General features: G+C 44.7%; 1 protein-coding gene across 7 annotated transcripts in view; it reads right to left on the reverse strand.

Moving 5' to 3' along the window:
* The window catches only part of caska (calcium/calmodulin-dependent serine protein kinase a), an 87826-nt gene that overhangs the window by 11035 nt on the left and 56760 nt on the right, over window positions 1–20031 (reverse strand). Inside the window, exons 11-20 of one of the 7 annotated variants that reach the window (XM_034693861.1) lie at window positions 18637–18684; window positions 17498–17578; window positions 13618–13806; window positions 13430–13508; window positions 13013–13098; window positions 12799–12867; window positions 10279–10347; window positions 8827–8862; window positions 5553–5749; window positions 1836–1951 (exon numbers count right to left, since the gene is read on the reverse strand). In XM_034693861.1, coding sequence (XP_034549752.1) covers window positions 1836–1951; window positions 5553–5749; window positions 8827–8862; window positions 10279–10347; window positions 12799–12867; window positions 13013–13098; window positions 13430–13508; window positions 13618–13806; window positions 17498–17578; window positions 18637–18684 — 970 coding nt within the window. Of the gene's footprint in view, window positions 1–1835; window positions 1952–5552; window positions 5750–8826; window positions 8863–10278; window positions 10348–12729; window positions 12868–13012; window positions 13099–13429; window positions 13509–13617; window positions 13807–17497; window positions 17579–18636; window positions 18685–20031 lie in introns of all 7 variants that reach the window. The other 6 variants (XM_034693859.1, XM_034693858.1, XM_034693860.1 and 3 more) reach the window with 6 other exon arrangements.

Genomic DNA, 20031 nt, shown 5'->3' on the forward strand with positions numbered 1-20031 from the left:
TCGCTTCAGAGGTGTGAGACGTGTTTGTCTTTGACCTCCGTGATGCAGAGATGTGGACGCCGTCTGCACGTGATGCTCCTTTTGAACGCAGCTGGTTCTGCTTTGAGTTTGCACCTTTCTTCATGAACACAAGTTAAAAAGCCACACACAGCTTGAGGATAAGCTGCAGATTTAATGCATGCACTCTCTGGTTGGGTTTGTGTTTCTGTTGCAAGTAAAATCCTGCAGACACAGATTGCTTCTAAGAGAGAGGTTTGATGAGAGCTAAAACTCAAACAGACACGACACTCATGAATCAAACAACAGCTGTGTGTGTTAATGAGTCTGATTGCAGTTAATTGGAGGATATATTAAGATGTAAACGACTCCGGATGCCATGCACTCATGCTCTCACGACCACAGAACTCCACTGTGTGATGCATGCTTTAAAATATCCGTGCACTCCCTTCAAGACGGATAAGATGACAGTGACACAGTTTGAGGGATGCACATGCACACTCACACACACACACACACACACTCAGGTGTAGCCTAAAGGATCCCCTCGTGTGTAGTCCAGTTTATAAACCTGCTGAGTCCACATGCACAGACACACCCACCCTGCTGCTCCGGACACGAGCCGCAGACATCGGATACTCCAAACATGAGACAACGACACGTTTCACCCTCCCCCTGAACTCTCTGTTCTGACCTCTGACACCTTTTACAGTGGTTTCCAGATTCAGGTCTGGAGTGGGCACCACATCAGGGTCCCAGGAGGATACACTTCAGGAGTGATCAGCATCACATGATGACTGCAATAACTGAATGTTTAGCATGTTTGGAGAAACTAGAGGATCTAAGATGTCAGATCTTCACTGGGTCAAACACAACTATTCATCAAAGAGCGGCAGGACGCTGAAATAATGGAGTTCATTTTCTTTAAGAGGACTTAAAGCATTGAGAACACATAAATAAATAAAACCTGAAGATAATAAAAGCTTTTAAAAGACCCTGGGGATAAAAATCTGCTGACTCTGCTAACACGGCCTCTCTAATGTCCTTTTCCCACCTCAGCACTCCTTCCTCCTCCTCTTCCTCCTCCTCCACCTTCGTCCTCCCGTGTTAACTCACCACTCACGCCCCCTCTCTACAACACGTGCTGAGATTTTTACCCCCCCCGCCCCTCCAATACCTCTGCCGGCTCATCCTGACACATGGCGGTGATATCTGAGAAGTGATATCTTCACCTGGAGACTGTGCTAAACATATCTGCTGCAGACGCTGCTTTAGAGCCTGACATCCGAACACACACACAGATATTCTGCACACACACACACACACACACGTCCTCCTGCAGGCCTGTTGTTCCAAACTTTGCCTTAACACTGTAGCTGTGTTGTTTCAGTGCTGTTGTGTGTGTGTGTGTGTGTGTATATGTGTGTGTGTGTGTTTGTCATCGATGTGCACACATCTCTCTAACCCCCCCCCCCCCGAGCTCAGCTTAGATTTCTGCTTCAGCTGCAGATTTTTCTGTCAGTGTTGGCCGCCGCTCCGCTGCTGCTGCTGCTGGAGATGAATGCTTTGAGATCCTATTACATACAAGTACCATCCACACACACACACACACACAGACAGACACACAGACAGACACACACACACACACACAGACAGACACACAGACAGATGGACACACACATGCTCACAGGACCTCACACACTCATGTAAACATTACGTAAAAGCATGCGCGTGGAGAAGGCAGTCAGAGGCTGATGTATCTGCAGCGGGTTGTTCTGAGCGCTCATGCATGTAAAGGTGAAAACGTGTGTGTGTGTGTGTGTGTGTTCTCGGCGTACCTGCGTTGTGTTTGGCCAGATACTTGTCTTTGTACTGCTTCTTCTTCTTCCCAAACCAGGTGCAGCTGGCCTGCTGCTCCTGCTTCGTCTTCTCCATGGCTATGCACGCCACCCGCCTGCAGAAACACACACACAGACACAGACACACAGAGACACACACACTCTGTCAGATTAGAGGGGAAATTAGACAAGACCTTTAACCTTTGCTGTGTTTCAATGAGTCTGAGAGGAGGCCTGAGTGATGTGCATCAGTTTGTTGTGTGTAGTTGTGTTGTTCTGTATTGCTGCGATGATATGAAGTGCATTTCAGCTCTAACAGGGGCGCTGCAGGGAACTTTGGGCCTCATGAACAACATCACACTGTGTCCCACCATGTTGCTTCAGGTGTTCTGATCTTGTCCATCATGCAGCCTTAGGATCAGCCTCACTTTTCAGCAACCCTGAGTTTCTGTTGGCTCCAAGACCTCAACTTCAGAGCGCTTTCTGTTACTAGGTTATGAAAGTAGTCTGGATAGCTCATTTCTTTCGGCACACACACTGTACGGGGGGTGAATTTGTTTCTAACAGTATTTTCAAAGATATTGAGATTAAGAGTCTTCCAATGAGAGGCACAGCTGACTTGATTGACAGGTGGGAACACTGTAGCTGTTGGCTAGGAGGCTCAAAGCCCGCCTCTTTACGTCGCAATCGCTCTACAGGACAATAGAGGTCAATAGACTCTCCTCCATAGGCATCACTGACACCCCCCTGCACTGGTTTCACTCCTACCTCATAGGCCGCACTCAGTTCATCCAACTCAAATCCTTCACTTCACATCCCTCCCCCGTCACTTCAGGTGTGCCCCAGGGCTCTGTCCTGGGGCCCCTCCTCTTCATCACCTACCTTCTCCCACTCGGCAATATCTTCCACAAATTCGGCATACACTTCCACTGCTTCGCGGATGACACCCAGCTCTACCTCTCCAGCAAGCCCGACTCCACTCTCCCACCCTCCTCCCTCACCCTCTGCCTCTCTGAGATCAAGTCCTGGTTCACCTCCAACTTCCTTCAACTCAACAGCAATAAAACAGAACTCCTCCTTGTAGGCACCAAATCCACCTTATCCAAAGCCGACAGTTTCTCCCTCTCCATCGACAGTTCAACAGTGTCCCCCTCCCCCCAGGTAAAGAGTCTGGGTGTCGTCCTCGACAGCTCACTTTCTTTCAACTCTCACATCAATAACATAACCCGGTCTGCATATTTTCACCTCCGCAACAACGTCTCCGCCCCTCTCTCACCCCTCACACCACTGCCATCCTGGTCCACAGTCTCGTCACCTCCCGTATCCATTACTGTAATTCACTCCTCTTCGGTGTCCCTCACAAATCCCTCCATAAACATCAACTGGTCCAAAACTCTGCAGCCCGCATCATCACCAGAACCCCCTCCTTTCACCACATCACCCCCGTCCTCCAGCAGCTCCACTGGCTACCGGTCAAACTCAGAATCAATTTCAAAATCCTCCTGTACACATTCAAGGCCGTCCACAACCTCTCCCCCCGTACCTGTCTGATCTCCTCCACATCGTCACCCCCTCTCGCTCCCTCAGGTCTTCCTCCTCCCTCCACCTCTCTGTGCCCCCCCGCCCGTCTCAGCACCATGGGGAGCAGAGCTTTCAGTCGCTCTGCTCCCCAACTCTGGAACTCACTCCCACCCGACATCCCAAACTCTGACTCACTACCCCTGTTCAAATCAAAACTCAAAACCCATCTGTTTCAAACTGCATTCCCTGCTTCATTTCCACTGCTTCATTTTTAACTTGGTGTTACTTTGCTTGTTGTTTTTATTTATCTTATCGTGTTCTTTTATTTACTGTGTTTTTATCTGTCTGTAAAGCGACCTTGAGTGTTTTGAAAGGCGCTTCTAAATAAAATGTATTATTATTATTATTACAGCAGCAATATGGCTTATTTATACAGTCTATGGTTTTGCCACGATGATATGAAGTGCATTTCAGCTCTAACAGGGGCGATGCAAGGAATTTTGGGTCTCATGAAAAACATCACATTGTGCTCCACCAAGTCACTTCAGATGTTCTGATCATGTCTTTAGGATCATCCTCACTTTTCGGCAACACTCAGTTTCTGTTTGCTCCACAGCGCTTCTCACCAACGTTTCATGTTGCTAGGTTATGAAACTAGTCCCACTGCACTTCCCCTTCCTTAAGGAGTGACCGTTTGGTTTTAAAAAGCTCTGTATGTTTCATACTTTCTTTCACTAGACGGCATTTTAACAAGAAACTGGAAAAACCACGAATAGAAATCATGTCAGAGCATCAGCAGCTCCAAACTTGGTAATTCTATCTTCTGTTGTTAAGTCCAGCTTCTTCCAGCTGAGACTGATAGCTAAGGTGAAGGCCTATCTCCCTACCAAGGATTTAGAGAGAGTGGTCCATGCCTTTATTACTTCTAGGCTTGACTATTGTAACTCTTTGTACGTCGGCTTAGACGTGTCGTCTATTCAGCGCCTGCAGCTTCTGCTGCTCGCCTCCTGACTGGCAGGAAACAGAGGGAGCACATCACACCTGTGCTGCATGCTCTCCACTGGCTCCAAGTCCGTCACAGGATTGATTTTAAAGCTGCACTTTTAACATACAAGGCCCTAAATGGATTGGCACCATCCTACTTGGCTGATCTTCTCCATGTTCACAACCCAGCTCGAGCACTGAGGTCAACATGTGCCTCAAAGTCGCCTTAAAACCCGGGGAGACCGAGCCTTTGCAGCAGCGGCCCCCCAAGCTCTGGAATGGCTTGCCACTCCAATTAAGATCGGTCCCCCTCTGTTGAGTGTTTTAACTCTTGTTGAAGACCCATCTCTTCTCTTTGGCCTTCTCCTCATGAAGAGGACAGTAATATCCTGATATGTTGTTGTTTATTGTTGTCTTCATGTACCTTGTAAAGCACTTTGGCATACACTGGTTGTTTTTAAATGTGCTATATAAATAAAGTTGACTTGATTAATTCTACCTCCAAAAAACACGTGTGATAACTTTTCTCCTCGGTACAGACCTCCACCATCGTTCTCCTGGAGCTCTCCATGTGTTAATAAATCCCTTCTCTTAGTTATTGTGATGAATTCAGACTGTTATGATGTTTTCACTGTGGATGCTTTTATTACCATAATGATGCAATCTCTTTTTATGCTGCAGCCTCATGAGAGATACAGTAGACGTGCTCTGTGTCTCTAATTACACCACCCAAAACATGTGACATCAGCTGAGTCCCTCTGCAGCCGGGTGGAGCATCCACCAGCTTCTTTATTCAAACAACACCAACAACAACAGCGAGCCTGAGCAGCTTCTGTTGCAGTTATATCTTATAGATGAAGCTAACAGGCTGTAGCATTGAGCTAAGCAGCCTCTGTGGTTTTGGTTTAGAGCCACCGAGGTGTTGTGGTAGTTGTTGCACCAGAAGAAGAGAAGTAGCCACTGTTTTTAGACGTGTACCTTGCAGAGAACTGAGACAGACTGAATGCAAAACCTCTGCTGTGCAGGATGTGAAAGTTGCATGATTTTGAAGTGACTTTGCAGACTGTGATTCACCCCTTAAGGAAACATCAGATCAATCTTCCTCTCAGCGTTAACACCGGACAGATCTGAGTCCCTTTGAGTGAAATAAAGACACAGTGTGGATCTCACAGTTTGAACCTCCTCTCTGTGTTTCGTGTCTCTCTCTCTCACCACTCCTGCAGCTCCGGTGACGGGATGAGGCCCGCTGTGCCGTTCTTCGTGTTCTCCAGCTTCCCCTGCCACCAGTTGTGGTCGTCTTTAGAGATGATCTGGATGATGTCGCCCACTCTGAAGCGAACGCCGGCCTCTTTGCAGGGGATGAGCTCGTCTTTGGAGGGGTCGTACTCGAACTGAGCCCGCACGTAGATCTGAGGAGGAGAGATGGAGAGGTTGGATGAGTGTGAGGGAGGGAGGTGTTGATGTTTGAGGGGTTTTATAAATATGTGTCAGGAGGAAAAAGAGAGGCACAGAGAGAGATGAGGTGTTCACTCTCAGGAGGGGCGAGAGCACCGAGGTATTTGGGTTGCCAGGTTTCTAAGCACAAACTTCCTCCAGAGAGATAAACTGAGACAGCTCTGGGCTGTTAATGAGCCTCCTAACACGGGGTAATCACAGCACAGGCATTCTTTACGTGTCCGTCACTTAAAAACAGCTGGTACCCTCGCTGCTCTGAGACGGGGGGGCGGGGTCGGACATTGGGGATAAAGGTGTAGCAGTGTTTATCAGCTGTCTCTTACCTTCACTGACATTTTGTCCTTGATTGGAGGTCTCGATACAATCTAGGATTTGAGAGCATCACACACATCATGCAGCAAAAAACGGCCAACAGTGTCTGAACAGGAGGATGGAGGCCGAGGTGGGTGGAGGAGGGGAGGTGGGGGCTTAATGGAGGAGGTTACGAGACATTTGAAGGTGAAGTTTTGCAGCTTTTTGATTTCTTGTCGTTTATTCTTCTTCTAGTGTTCGTGTCTAATCGTTGTCCACCTCGAGCTCTCTTTAACTTTCTCTCTCTCTATCCCTCTATCTGCATCTCCTGATCTCTATCTCTCTACCTCTTCCTCCATACAACCTATCTCTATCTCATCAAACTCCTTCCTTTTCTCCGTCTCTATCGCTCAGTTTCTCTTTACTTCTACCTCTCCCTACTTTAAATCCTATCCCTCATCTCTGTATCTCTGACTTTCTTTTTCTCTCTCTCTCTAACTTTTACATCTCTATCTCTATACATCTATTTTTCCTCCCTCTGTTTATCTCAGTCTATCTCTAAGTCTTTCTATCTGTAACTCTTTATCCAACACTGTTTCTCCATGTATATGCCCATCATTCAAACTATAAGTGTTGTAAAGTGGTCTGTTGTGGACTCTGCTGCCCTCTGCTGGTGGACTTTGATAACACGTCACAGGTACAGATGCATCTCAATAAATTTGAAAATCATGAAAAAGTTTTTTTTTTTCCCATCAGTTATTTTTTAATATATAAATAATGAAATAAATAATAGACTGATGTCATGTAAATTAAAATATTTCTAGTATTTTTATATTTTAATTTAGGTAATAATGGCCTACAGCTGAAAATATAAATACAAATCATATCTTAAAATATTAGAATATTTCATCTGGAGTTTGACTTAATCACTGTTCAAACAGTATGAATCCTGAATATCTCACAGTCCAGTCCAAAACATGCAGCTACAGTCATGAGGAAGACTGCTGACATGAGAATGGTCCTGAAGATGATCATGGAGCCACAGGAAGTCATTCCTGAAAATGTGCGAGTGCTGAATCAAAGGAAAGTTGACTTGAAGGAAAAGGTGCAAAAGCAACCTGGGGATGATTGTCAAGAAAAGTCGATTCAAGAACTTTAAAGAGCTCCAGGAGGAGTGGACTGAGGCTGGAGTCAGAGCATCAAGAGGCACAGCGCACAGATGTCTTCAGGAAAGAAACTACACCTGAGACACTCTTAACACTCCTGAACCAGAGACAACGTCAGAGGAGTCTTAAGCTCAGGAGATTAAAGTACATTTCATTTGTAAATCAAGGTCATAGAGTCTGGAGGAGGAGCGGAGAGGCACATAATCCAAGGGGTTTGAAATCCAGTGTGAGGTTTCTGCAGACTGTGACGGTCTGGGATGACTTTGCACCTGCCCACAGCACCAAAGCTTCCACCACATGGTTTACTGACCATGATGTCACTGTGTGTGATTGGACAGCCAGCTCGCCTGACCTGAACATGCTACTCTAATTTACTGAGATGCACCTGAACGTCCATCCAACAACATCAAGGCTGTGAGATTATTTTGGGGTGACTTATGATGATAGATGTGTGAGTAAGGTTCACTGTGATGGGATGATGTGACTGTTATAAACTAAATCTTTCTGTTAGAACCTGAAAGTGTTACTGCATGAGCATGAGTTTGTATCTGAGTGTGGATCAGTGGTTAGAGGTTTATTTAGGCTCTGCAGGGTTAAACGATACCTGTGCTGTTATTACCGTATATACTGTAAAAGAGGAGGAGGTGCAGAAGTTCACTGTCATTGGTCACTCTGATTGATTCAGTGATTTTACTCAAGATATAAAACACATGGATGTTTTTAGAGGCTGGATCCAGACCTCACAAATCTGACTTTTCATGATTTAAATTAGATGTTTGGCCAAAATACGACCTCAGAAACTTCAAACTACTTATTTTTTCTGATATTCATCGCCTCAATTATTTCAATCAACTTCAAAAACATCTGACTGGTGAACTTAATGCAGAAGAAGAAGCTCTCTTTGAATTGAAGTCTTGGTAAGTTTGTCAATCAGCTGATCTATTACATGGTTTACGGTACACAGAGTGACCACTGCTGCAGTGGTTTCTGGATGTTTTGACTCTTGAGGAGAGGAAGAGGAGGGAGGGAGGGAGGGAGGTTGTTAAAGGGAACAGATTAGGAGAGGAGGATTATTAAGATGTGAGGGGACACTATTAGTCTGGGTCTGTCGTCACACACGGACTCAAGTCTTCACATTAAAACATTCAGACTGCGTTTATAAAACCAGTGCATTCCCCCAAATCAACAACATGTCACTTCTTAAAACAGTCAGACAGAAAAAAGCTTGATTTGAATCCAGACGCACTCTGCCCTCGCGTCCTCTCCGCTCTGCCGACAGCTGCAGAACATTCTGGTGTCAATTACACAAATTCAATTCAGATTCATTTGGATGTGGACTTTAAAAAAAAAAAAACACCCAATACTTTTTGAAAAAGAGGTCAGACTTCAGACGTCCATCATCAGGGTGAGTGAGCGGTCACACTGAACCGTCGGGTAAATAAATCCAAACACACTGATGAGTTTTGTGGAGCAGAAAAGAGAATTAAAGAGACACACAGCTGCAGAGAGGGAGGAGTGTGAGCCGTGTGTGTGTGTGTGTGTGTGTGTGTGTGAGGGAGTGTGTGTTTGTTCACCTGTCGACCTTTGGGCTGGATGGTGGAGGGCAGGTCCTGAGGAGGAGACCGTCGATGACAGAGAGAGACACGGTTAAACACAAACTGATGCTTCACTGTGAGGATTTTAAATCAGAGCAGTGCTTCTCAAACTTTGTGTTTATAATGTGACCCCGTTTGAAGACCCCCTCCCCTCTCCCCTGTGCCCTCTGTGCAGGCTGTGAATTAAAAGGTTGCATACAAATGTAAAGACGCTCCATGAGCTGCTCTGGCTTCATGCAGCTGTTGGCTTTCTCTCTGCAGAACGAGCACAGAGGCCGAGCCCTAAACGTTTCCTTCCTGATGCTCACATGTGTCTGCAGACTCTGTTATTGCTTGCTTATCTTTCTTTGGACTTTCAGCTGCTTATTGTTTCTTTTTCAGGAATCATTCTTTTTCTCTCTGCTTTGATTTAAGGCGGTGCAAAAGCAGAGTATGCAGAATAAGCTCCTGTGCTGAGCAGTTATTATGTTGTACGTTTTCAATCCATCGTTTCAAAGTTTTGAAACTCAAGTTTATAGATCAACATGTTCCCCCTGTGTTTATAGGAGTTTAATCTTTTGTGCAAAGATGGCAGTCATTTTTCTTTGAGGTCTTTAAAAGTCTTACATTTGATTTGTTTTTGAAAAAGTGTCTGACAGCCCTGAAAACAAAGAAACTGAAAGGAGAGATGCATCTGAGATGATTTCTGCAACCTTGGTTTGTTACTTTCTGCAGCTGCCTTTAAAATCTGCATGCAACTTCATATTTTCATTTAAATAACACACGTCTAAGTTTAAACCAATAAGAGCCTCTTTAAGAACATTAGAATTGATTTGCATTACATTTAAAGAAAGGTGGAGCCCTCCCCTCCTGCAGTTTGAGAAACACTGCTTCAGAGAAACGTAAACATGCATGCACATTCATCTGTTCTGCAGCTACGTGTTTTTAAGCTAACGTGATGTCTTTAAAAAAAGAAGAGAGAGGTGTTACAGAGGTCTCTCATTGGTCGAAGCAGATCAGTCTGTGGAGCCACACAGCGAGCAGAGAGCGAGCAAAGCAGCGTGAGAGCACAGCGTCTTAAGACACCTGAGCAGGTTTAGTATGTGTGTGTGTGTGTGTGTGTGTGTGTGTGTGTGTGTGTGTGTTCCCTCCTATCGATGTGTGTGTCAGCAGTGAGCGCAGCACCCAGCTCTGAGAGGCACACCAATTTTGAACTGAGATATCGGACACGTGAAGAGGGGGGGCTTCAGCTCCATCAGAGGAACCAAAGAGGGATCAAGTCGACCCGCGTGTCTCTGAGTTTATTAAAGCTGCAGTCTGAGACTCATGAACACCGACACGGACGCACGGACAGGTAGAAACATGACACATGAATCGCACCGGAGGAGGGGGGAGGGGGGAGAAACGTGGGACTGTCTGTGGGGGAGTCTTTAAGGGGAGGGGGGTCCTTACCAAGATAGAACTGTTAATGCTGGAGTGGCCATTGGCAGGGGACTGCCTGGAGGTGGTGGGGGACTCTTTCTGAAATAAGACACACAGGTCAGCAGCAGCACACACACACACACACACACACACACACACACTCACACACACACAAGTGCACTCTCACACACACACACACACACACACACACACACTCATGTATGGGCAGCAAGGGGCGACAGAGTGCTGACGTCATGAAACACGTCAGACACACTTCAGGAGCAGATCTGAGGCCTGCAGGTCTGAGAAAAACCACAGGGGGGCGCCAGAGTGACAGCAGAGAGACCACAGGGTCGTCCCTGACAGACTGGAGAAATGTGTGTGTGTGTGTGTGTGTGTGTGTGTGTGTGTGTGTAATGGGAGGACAAAATGCTGCACAAAATTACATTTATGAGATAATTTCAAAATAAAATGCATCAAAATGTTTAATTTTGAATGTGAAACGTAAAGTTAAAAGAAGAAGAGATGAATTTCCTGAGAGAAGAAGTCATTAGAAGTTAAATAATTAGCTTGAAATTAAAAATATAAATCTCCTTACATGTAATTTTTGGATTTTCATGACTTTATTTTCAGCGACAGATATCAAGAAGAGAAGCAGTTCTCTGGTTTTAACTTTTTAAAAACACACAATCTAAATAAAGACGGCCACATTAACCACGTCATCCCACATTTAAAACCTCTGCAGCGTCTTTTTCAGTCCGTTTTAAAATAATTACACACTCTCTTCACGGCCAGCTGACAGACTACAGTAGAACAGTCCACTTCGGTCCTAAATCATCTGCTGTTTTTATTCCTTCTGCTTCTCCAGAGTCCAGAACGACGGGCGATAAAACTCCTGAGTTACCGCTTCCTCTCCTCCACGACTCCAACGTTTATTTTTAAAGCAGAGTTTTCTTTAAACCGACTTCTTCTGGTTTCATGGATCGAAAAACTCATGATTCAATAAAACGTATGTAGTTTATTTCTGCATGTATGCACAGAGGAAAATAGAGGATGAGTCTGACTCTGAGGATCTCTGTCGAGGTTAAAGTAGAGCTGCTTCGACTTCACTGTACTTTATTTATTTAATAATAATAATAATTTAATTTGTAGAGCACTTTTCAAAAACTGAGTTACAAGCAGGGCTTTTCTTCCTGCAGTGGTCAGACTATATAACCAATAATATATATGTTATAAGATATGCTTATTTTTTACCTCTTTCATTTTAAAATAATTGATATTTTATAGGCTCTTGTTTGCTTTATATTTTTTTGCACTGTCTACTTTGCTGCTGTGACACTTGAATTTCCCCGTTGTGGGACGAGTAAAGGACTCTCTTATCTTATCTTACAAAGTGCTTCACATGGGCAGCAAAATAAAACAGGCAGTCCTTGTGTGTTCAAGCACACCTGGCCAATAAGGCTGATTCTGATTCTGATAAAAACAGTATTTAAATATAATCTGATGAAGAATGATCTGGATTTAATAAACCACTCAATTTGTCTGTCCAGGATCAGATAATCCAGTTTGTTTGTCTTAGTTTTTCAAACAGAACTGGACTAAATCAACCAGAACCAGGTCCAGACTTTAAAAAATGACCAGAACCAGATTATAAATGTGACTGCATTTACACACTTTGTCCACAGGGGGCGCCAGAAGTCCACACAAACTGTAAAACCCTGACACTATCTTTAAATCCAATATCGTATGTTTGATTTTGATGCTCTTTGACAGTTTATTTATGAGGATATAATCCTTCATGTTTTTATTTTACTACCCTGATGTCTGCCTCTTTAACAGTCAAGTGCATCCAAAACTTCACAACATGTTTTATGATGTTATCTACCCTTTAAAGATGTTGTCTTGTGTGACCTACTTAAATGTTTTATGAAGTTTAGTTCCTGTAATCCAGCCTTCAGCTGCAATAAAGTGCAATACAGATTAACTAGACCCTGGACTTGATATGCACTATGTTTAGGTTCCTTCATGATATGTTTTAAAATCACTGATTTAATCTTAACCGTCCTGCATGTCCTCAAACTTCACAACACTTTCTTTGCATCGTCAGTGAATCTGCAGAGTTTGCAGGTAATGCATCCGACTAATGAGCTCTACCTGAGATGTATCAGCTGTGCAGATATTTAACTGTGTGTGTGTGTGTGTGTGCGTGTGTGTGTGTGTGTGTGTTGTTGTGGGTGCAGCAGGAGGGTTCACACAGAGAGGTGAAGCTCATTCCTGGACCAGAGAAGAGGAAGAAGAGGAAGAAGAGGAGGAGGAGGAGGGAAGGGGGGTTCCGGTATCTTGGTTGTGAAATTGGTGTGCTGAATATCTGACCCAGCCCGAGCAAAACTCACACACACACACACACACACACGCACAAACAAACACGCACCCTAAATACACACACACACACACGCTCAGTAATAGGCGAGCAGTTAGTACCAGATCAGAGCTCACACTCAGCAGTGAAGAGGAGGGAGGATGAAGAGGAGGAGGAGGAGGAGGTGTTACCTCATACGATGAGCCCTGAGCCCGATAGCTTGGCACGATTTTAAAGGTGATACTGCCTCGCATCTCCCTCTGTGGACACACACAAACACAAACACAAACACAAACACAAACACAGACACAGACACAGACACAAACACGGCGTGTGTGTGAGGCCAGCGTGTGACATTTAGCAGATGATGAAATTAAGAGATCTGCTGCTGCTGCACACGCTCACCAGCATCTTCTGCAGCTGCTCCACGGTCTGGTTGGCCACACTGATGCTGTTGATCTCTCGGATCTCGTCTCCAACGTGCAGCGTGCCTGTGAGGAAACGAGGAGGGGAAACAAGGAGAGGAAACAAGGAGAGGAAACAAGGAGAGTGTGTAAGAAAACATGAGATCAAACTTTGTCTTGTTGCAGAGCCTCACTCCGAGTGCAGGGACTGAATCAGCCGAGAGGTCACACCTGTGACTCAAAGAAGCCAAAGTTGGAGGTTTAACATGGGGCTCTATGGAGTGTGACTCACTTTTGAGGGCAGCCTCTAGTGGACACTTTGGGAACTGCAGTTTTAGGGACTTTAAATTGGGAAAAGCATGCAAAGACACTGTTTACTCTGCTGCAGACATAAACATCATGTGTGAGTAGAGCTTACCTTGTCTGTGGATCATTCCCCCGTGCATTATCCTCGCAACAATGCAGTGGTTCAGTTCATTCATCTTCAGCGTGATGCCCTGAGGATCAGAGGAGAACACACACACACACACATCAGTGTTTAGATATTAACTCTACGAGTGTGTGTGTGTGTGTGTGTGTGTGATAGTGACTATCTTTATAGCGTACCATGGGCTCGTCTGTGTTCTTCTGGAACTGCACCAGGCGGACTCTGGTGACGTTCTCCAGGTCCATGTCTCCGTTGGCGCTCTCAGGTGAGTCTCCGTTCAGGTACGGGGAGGTTGGCGGAGGGGTCACCCTCAGAGCCTCGTCGCTGTAAACCTCGTGGGCGACCACGTCGTGGGCCTGCAGCAGGGCCTGAAGAGAAACACACACAACAGACTTAATGTGGGGAGAAGACAGACATGAGTGATGGGAAATGTAACTTTCTGTTTTATAGATTTTCTTGGGATGACATTCAGATTATCAGCATATGATCACAGTCTGCAGATTTATCAATGAGATGCACTCTGATGCTGCAGAAGCTCTTCGATGCAGACTTGTTTTCCTGCAGCTTTAAGCACATGAAACATTGGATCTTTGATGCAGATTTGAATGTGTCCGGTCCGGCTCTGTGCTCTCTCCTCCTCTTCAGGATTAGGTGTAGAGAGCCTGCAGCCTTATTTCTGTTTCACCTCCATTATTCATTTATTAAAAAGCATTCTTTGTTCCATCCACATCATCCCTTGGCTGTCAGGCGAAAGGTTACATGAGGCGTATAAACGATCTCTGCTACACTTGACTTCTACAAAAGTTGATTCTCTATTTTCCCCCTGCCCTGGAGACACACAGGGAAGACGTACTGTGTTCGTCCCAGAGTGATTAAATCTCCAAAATAAAGTAATTGCATGTCGACTTCGCTTAAGGTGGTCGGGCAAACATTAAGCTCTGCAGATCTAACATCAGACTTCCTCCAGATCCGCTGCGGTCCTGCTCTGTGCTCTCTCAGAGCAGGACCGCTGGACAGCTGGAGTCATGTGACCAAGGATTCTCCTCCTCCTCCTCTCCTCATCCATGTTGTCTTTCTGGTCCTCTGAAAACCTCTGACCTGTTGACTCCAGGCCTGGCTCCGCTCATCATGACTTTGGTTTGTTGTTGTAGTTAAGTGAAATACGATCTGGTGATAACACAGAGTGTTTTATTCTGAAAATTAACCGGATGTTTTTTATTTTGTTTTGGTGAAACCTGACTTCCTGTCCCGCTCCATCTGCTCTGTTGAGATTGATGCGTCGTGCTCCGGCATCCGGCACAAATAGAAGTCTTGTGTATCTGATCTGGAGGACTCTGACCTGCCGGAGTGGATCCAGTGGAAGTTAACACATTGACTAGAATAGAAACCTATCAGATCCAGTGACGTATCAGGGACAGATCGGACATGGATCTGGTGGAATTGGTCGTTAGTGTTTAGTTGCTCTCATTTACAAAAGAACCATCAGACTCTCCTCCAACATTTCAATTGCATGTGGCCTCTAGGACATCATAACTTCCCATTGTGTCGCTCTTTTAAATGCACCAGACTCCATTTATAAACCAGTAATGTAACCCTGCAGGACACAGGAGCTGCTGCTCTCCTCCTGCCTCATGTTGCAGACGTTACAGCCTGTTTCGCTGCTGCAGCATCAAGACAAATCAAAGCCCAGGTTTGATAACGCTGGATTTCCTGCATGTGACTTTTATTCTCCAGTGACCTCCTAATGACCCCGCTGCAGTTTCAGGTCTTCCCCCTTCCTGCTCAGGTGGATTTTCCCGTGTGTATCTGCCTCACACTCCCACAGAGTGTTCGACTCAGCTCCTCTGACAGCCGCAGACGCCCCTGAGTGACACTTTAACAAACCAGTCTGAACTTCAGAAGACAGCAATCAAAGCTCCACAAAGAGGTACTCTGTCAGTGATTTCCCTCAGTGTCACACACACACATGCACACACACACTAACAAACACACACAAACACACACTCCTGAGAAAGGGGAGAGCACATCAGAGCAGCAGAGGCATGAAGGCGATGGCAGCGTCTCTAACTCCCACGTCAGAGCGAATCAAACACCAAATAACGCTGATGTTTGAGGACACACATGAAGTGAAGGTTGTGTGTGTGTGTGTGTGTGTATGTGTGTGTGTGTGTGTGTGTGTGTGTGTGACTGGGTGCTAATGAGCGCAGGGTGAAGGGTTAACTGATCCCCGCGGCTCTGTGGGGGTGTGTGTGTGAGAGCGAGGGTGAGACGGCAGGAGGAAAAACAACAGATCAAAGATAAGTTTAGAGATGATGATGATAAAAACAGAGGAAGAGGACAGGATGGAGATTATGACTGAACACGGAGTAAATACAGTCGATGCATGAGCGCTCTGACCCGTCTGAAGGAAGAAGACGTTTAATCAACCTTCAAATCTTTATGTTATATCTATCTTATTTCAAATCCTGGTCCCTGCATCGTCAGACTCATGCAGATTTATTTAAAGCTCCTGTGAGGAGTTTTTACTGAGAGATGAAACAGTCTGAAACAGATCCTCTTGCCTCTCTATGAGCAACAAAAGCAAACCAGACCATCACCGAACAAACCCATCATTTCTCTCCTGGTGTTTTCAACGCCTGAGGGAATATTTCCTCCACAGGGGGGCGCCAAAATCAATGTATATTGTAAGTTGCTCACATGAGCTTTAATGCAATAAGTGTTTGGGGAACAGCTTCACAGGAACGCCAGCTTTCATGTGCTGCTGTTTACGCTGGACACAAGACGTCAACCACCCTGCTGTGACTGGGTTTTCAGGATCAAGACTTTAGGACAGGATGACCAGCAAAGTTATGTTTTCTATGATCCAGGCAAGAGGCTTGATACATATTATTTCCCTGAGAGGTTGAATATGTGATCCTTTACACCCTTAGCATTTAGTTGTCCAAATTAAAAGTCAGATTGTAAAATAAGTCCTGCAAACTAAAACGAATACCCCAAAAGATGAGATCCCAGAGGCTCTAACGCCATCCAAAAACAGGCAATAAGTTCCATGAGTTTAAGGATCTTTGCATCAAAAGAGATTCACATAAACTTCTAGAATCCACATCCTGAACATCCTAAACTGTTGGCGTAAGAATGAAATGTTCTTTGACACATCTAAACCCTCAAGATGATTTAAAAACGACAACCTGTCCCCACATTTCAGGTCTCACTCTAACCTGAACTCGTTGGAATGCAGACCAGGTCGCCCCCCCTCCTCCCAGAGTTCAGGCCTCTGACCCAACACAGCACATCTGATCAGACATGCCTTACTGACCTCCATCAGCACCTCCCTCCCCTCCTGCTGCTGCTTCCTCTGCTTCAAATTATTCCTCCCTCACTCACTTCTCCTCATTTACTGTTGATAAACTTTCCCTTTCCTCCCCCTCCTCCCCCTCCTCTCCTCCTCCCTCTGTCCGTCTGATATGGAGCAGCTCTCTGATCAGAGACGCTTTAATGTGACGGGATTAACTGCTGACAGCCTGAGAGTGACTTTCTCTGGACTGGATTAACCCTTTCATCACACACCTCTCCTGCAGCCTGCAGCCTGATGAAGTTTCTAAAATGTTTGCCACATTAAAAACTCTCTATGTGAGCTTTAACTGATGCCATGCTGCAGATAATGAAGCCTCTGAGTCATGCATTGCTGCAGCAGAAGCAGATAAAGCTGTCGTTTATCAGTTGTAAACTTCCCCTGAAACAGCGGCTGCTTATCTGTTTCTGGTGAGTCTCAGTTTCACTGTAAATAGGAGGTTATACTTTAGTTTAAGCAGTAAGAAGTTCAGATGTTTGTGTTTAAAAGTCAGGTAGAAGTTATCAGAAACACTTAAAGGCAATAAAAACCTGCTTCCAGTAAGAAAGTGAAGTGTTTGTTCTCTCTAACTTCTCTCTTCCAGTCCTGATTGTTTGCTCTGAGGCCTCCTGCAGCCGTCAGACGAGCCAACACGTCACATTTCGTTGCTTTAATCTCGTGAGAAAAGAAGCTCATGAAGCTCTGAGTTGTGTGTTTTTTGGACTCACCATGAAATGCGGCTGTGTCAGTATCCGTCTGAGTTCTTTCGCTTCGTGGTTCTCGGGGTAGCAGGAGATTTCTTCCAGTACCTGAAGATGAGGAGGGAGAGAGAGAGAGATAGAAACACCTTCATCAGCTTCACTTTAAACAGAGAGTTCCTCCTCTTCTTCAAGCTGACGTTCCGGCTGTACCTGCTGCACCTCAGGGTAGATCACGTATGACCCAAAAACCATGTAACACCCCGCCTCCTGCACCTCCACAGCCAATGTGAGACCGACTTCAAGAAGCTGGTCCCTCTCTGCCCCCCCTCCTCCTGTAGCCCTGACTGGGTTTGATGTCAGCTCCAGTTATGTATCGCCTGAATGGTGAATGTGGCATTGTAGAGGTGAGGCCTCTGAGTGTGTGTGTGTGTGTGTGTGTGTTACTCAAAAGTGTGTGTGTGTTCATGTGATAGTTTCCATGCTCTGTGATAATCACAGCTGATTGTTACACACACTTATCAAACGCTCTAGTCTGAAAGGTTGAAGTGTGTTTTATTCTGCACATTTGATCTGACATATTTGTTTCCATTGTTGTCCAGCAGGGGGCGCTGTCACTAAACTCAGGCGGTTTTCGTGCACGTGATGTCTACGCTTGAGTCTCTGATTTCTGAGTGATTTTAGACTTTCACTGTCTTTAAATGATTGTATTGTGTTTACTTCTTCTGAAGGAGTGTTTGATCTTAATGAGATGACTAAACCAAACAAAGGTCAAACACTGATAGACGACTCACAGGCGGAGTGAGAGCGATTCATCTTCCTGTTCACACTTCAGTTCTTACTCACTCTGCTAAAATCAACGACAACAGAGAGACTAAATACAGGTGACAGGAAACACAGCAGCTCTTCACGGCTCATCAGGAGGAGATGGAGTGTTTGAGAGGATGAGGTCATTACTCTGATTAACTCTTAATGTCATCAATGCTGGATCAGGTTTCTGAGTCAGGTTTCTGGATCAGGTTTCTGGATCAGGTTTCTGAGTCATTGTGCTGTGTTGTTAGTTTTGTTAATTTGTCTTTGAGGAGGTCTCCACCCTCCCCTCCTCTGCCTCTGCACGCCTCTTTATCTGTTAGTACAGTGAGCGTGTCCGGTGTGTGTTGATCTCTTACATAGTCCAGGTGTTTCAAAGCTCCACTCGCTTCGCCTCTGCAGGATCTCTTTATGGAGGAAGACACAGGAACAAAGTTACACAGACTGTCGAGTGTTTCAACCTTTAAATATGAAGACGTCAGGAGAGAGAGAGTCGGGCTGCATCCACACTGAGACATTTCCACTCTTAGAAACTTGTTTTATTTACATGTATTTGATTTTCAATTAATTTGCAATAATTATCTGAATTAATGGATGAATTCTTTGGTTTATAAACCTTGAGAAAAAAGTGAAACATGCACAAAATATCTCCTCAAATATCTTAAATTGTTCACAGCTTGAATATATTTTGTTAAATGTCCTAGAGGAGAAATGAAACAGAATATAATCACATTAAAGACGCTGGAATCAGATAATTTTTCTACTTTTCTCCCTAAATGAAATAGTGAAACTGATCCATCAATATCTGAAATATTCAGTTATTATTTTAGACGTCTCTCCTGAATAATTCATGGACTGTTGCAGCCCTTTTTGGACTCATATCTAAGCTGGCATACACATTTAAATCAACGTCAGTCCCTGATTGGTCAGTATTGCTTTGCCCTCCTGTGATTGGTCACACCCTGTCATGTGACTCTTTACAGGATGTAAACATAGACATGCTGTTTTTCAATGGCTCTGTTTTTTAATGAAATCACATCAGTGTGGATGCAGCGCGAGGCCCCGCCCCCGCCTGTAATCATTGATCTGATTGGTCCATTAATGAGCTTGATTTATGTGATTAGTTTCAGTATCAGAGGATGAACTCAGGTGTCAGTTTGAAGGTTAGAGAAAGAGTATTAGTGCAGTCAGGATGAAGCTCTGTGGAGGTTTGAAGCACTGGATCAACGATTAGTCAGACGCACAAGAAGCTGCTCTCTGATTGGTTCAAAGCTTTAGAGTATCAGAGGAGGCGGAGCTACAGCAGCAGAGGAAGGATGAGGAGGAAGAGGAGCAGAAGGATGAGACTCTGGAGGCACAACCAAGACTGAGGAAGCTTATCAGTGTCACCTGTGCGTCAAATATACCTGAACTAAAAAAATTAGAGTCAGTGATGTTAAAAAAAAACAGAGAATTACACTTTTTGATGCTTAACTTTTTGACTCTGACTTAAAATTAATCTTACACATAAAAAATATTTATTAAATTCCAACATTTTAAAACACGCTTAAACATGCATTCTCCAGAATGACCAGCAGGGGGCGACTGCACTCATCTGCACAGGCTGGAAGGAAACAGTCTTACATCTGAGGGAATTTATTCCCTCAAGAATCATTTCTATAAATTAATTTCTGTATTTAAAAAATATATAATAATAATATTTTATTTAAAATGAAATGTTTATATTTTTTATTTAGTGTTTTATCACTTATAAA

This window comes from Notolabrus celidotus, chromosome 10 (assembly GCF_009762535.1).
Source record: "Notolabrus celidotus isolate fNotCel1 chromosome 10, fNotCel1.pri, whole genome shotgun sequence".
NCBI classification, from domain to species: domain Eukaryota; kingdom Metazoa; phylum Chordata; class Actinopteri; order Labriformes; family Labridae; genus Notolabrus; species Notolabrus celidotus.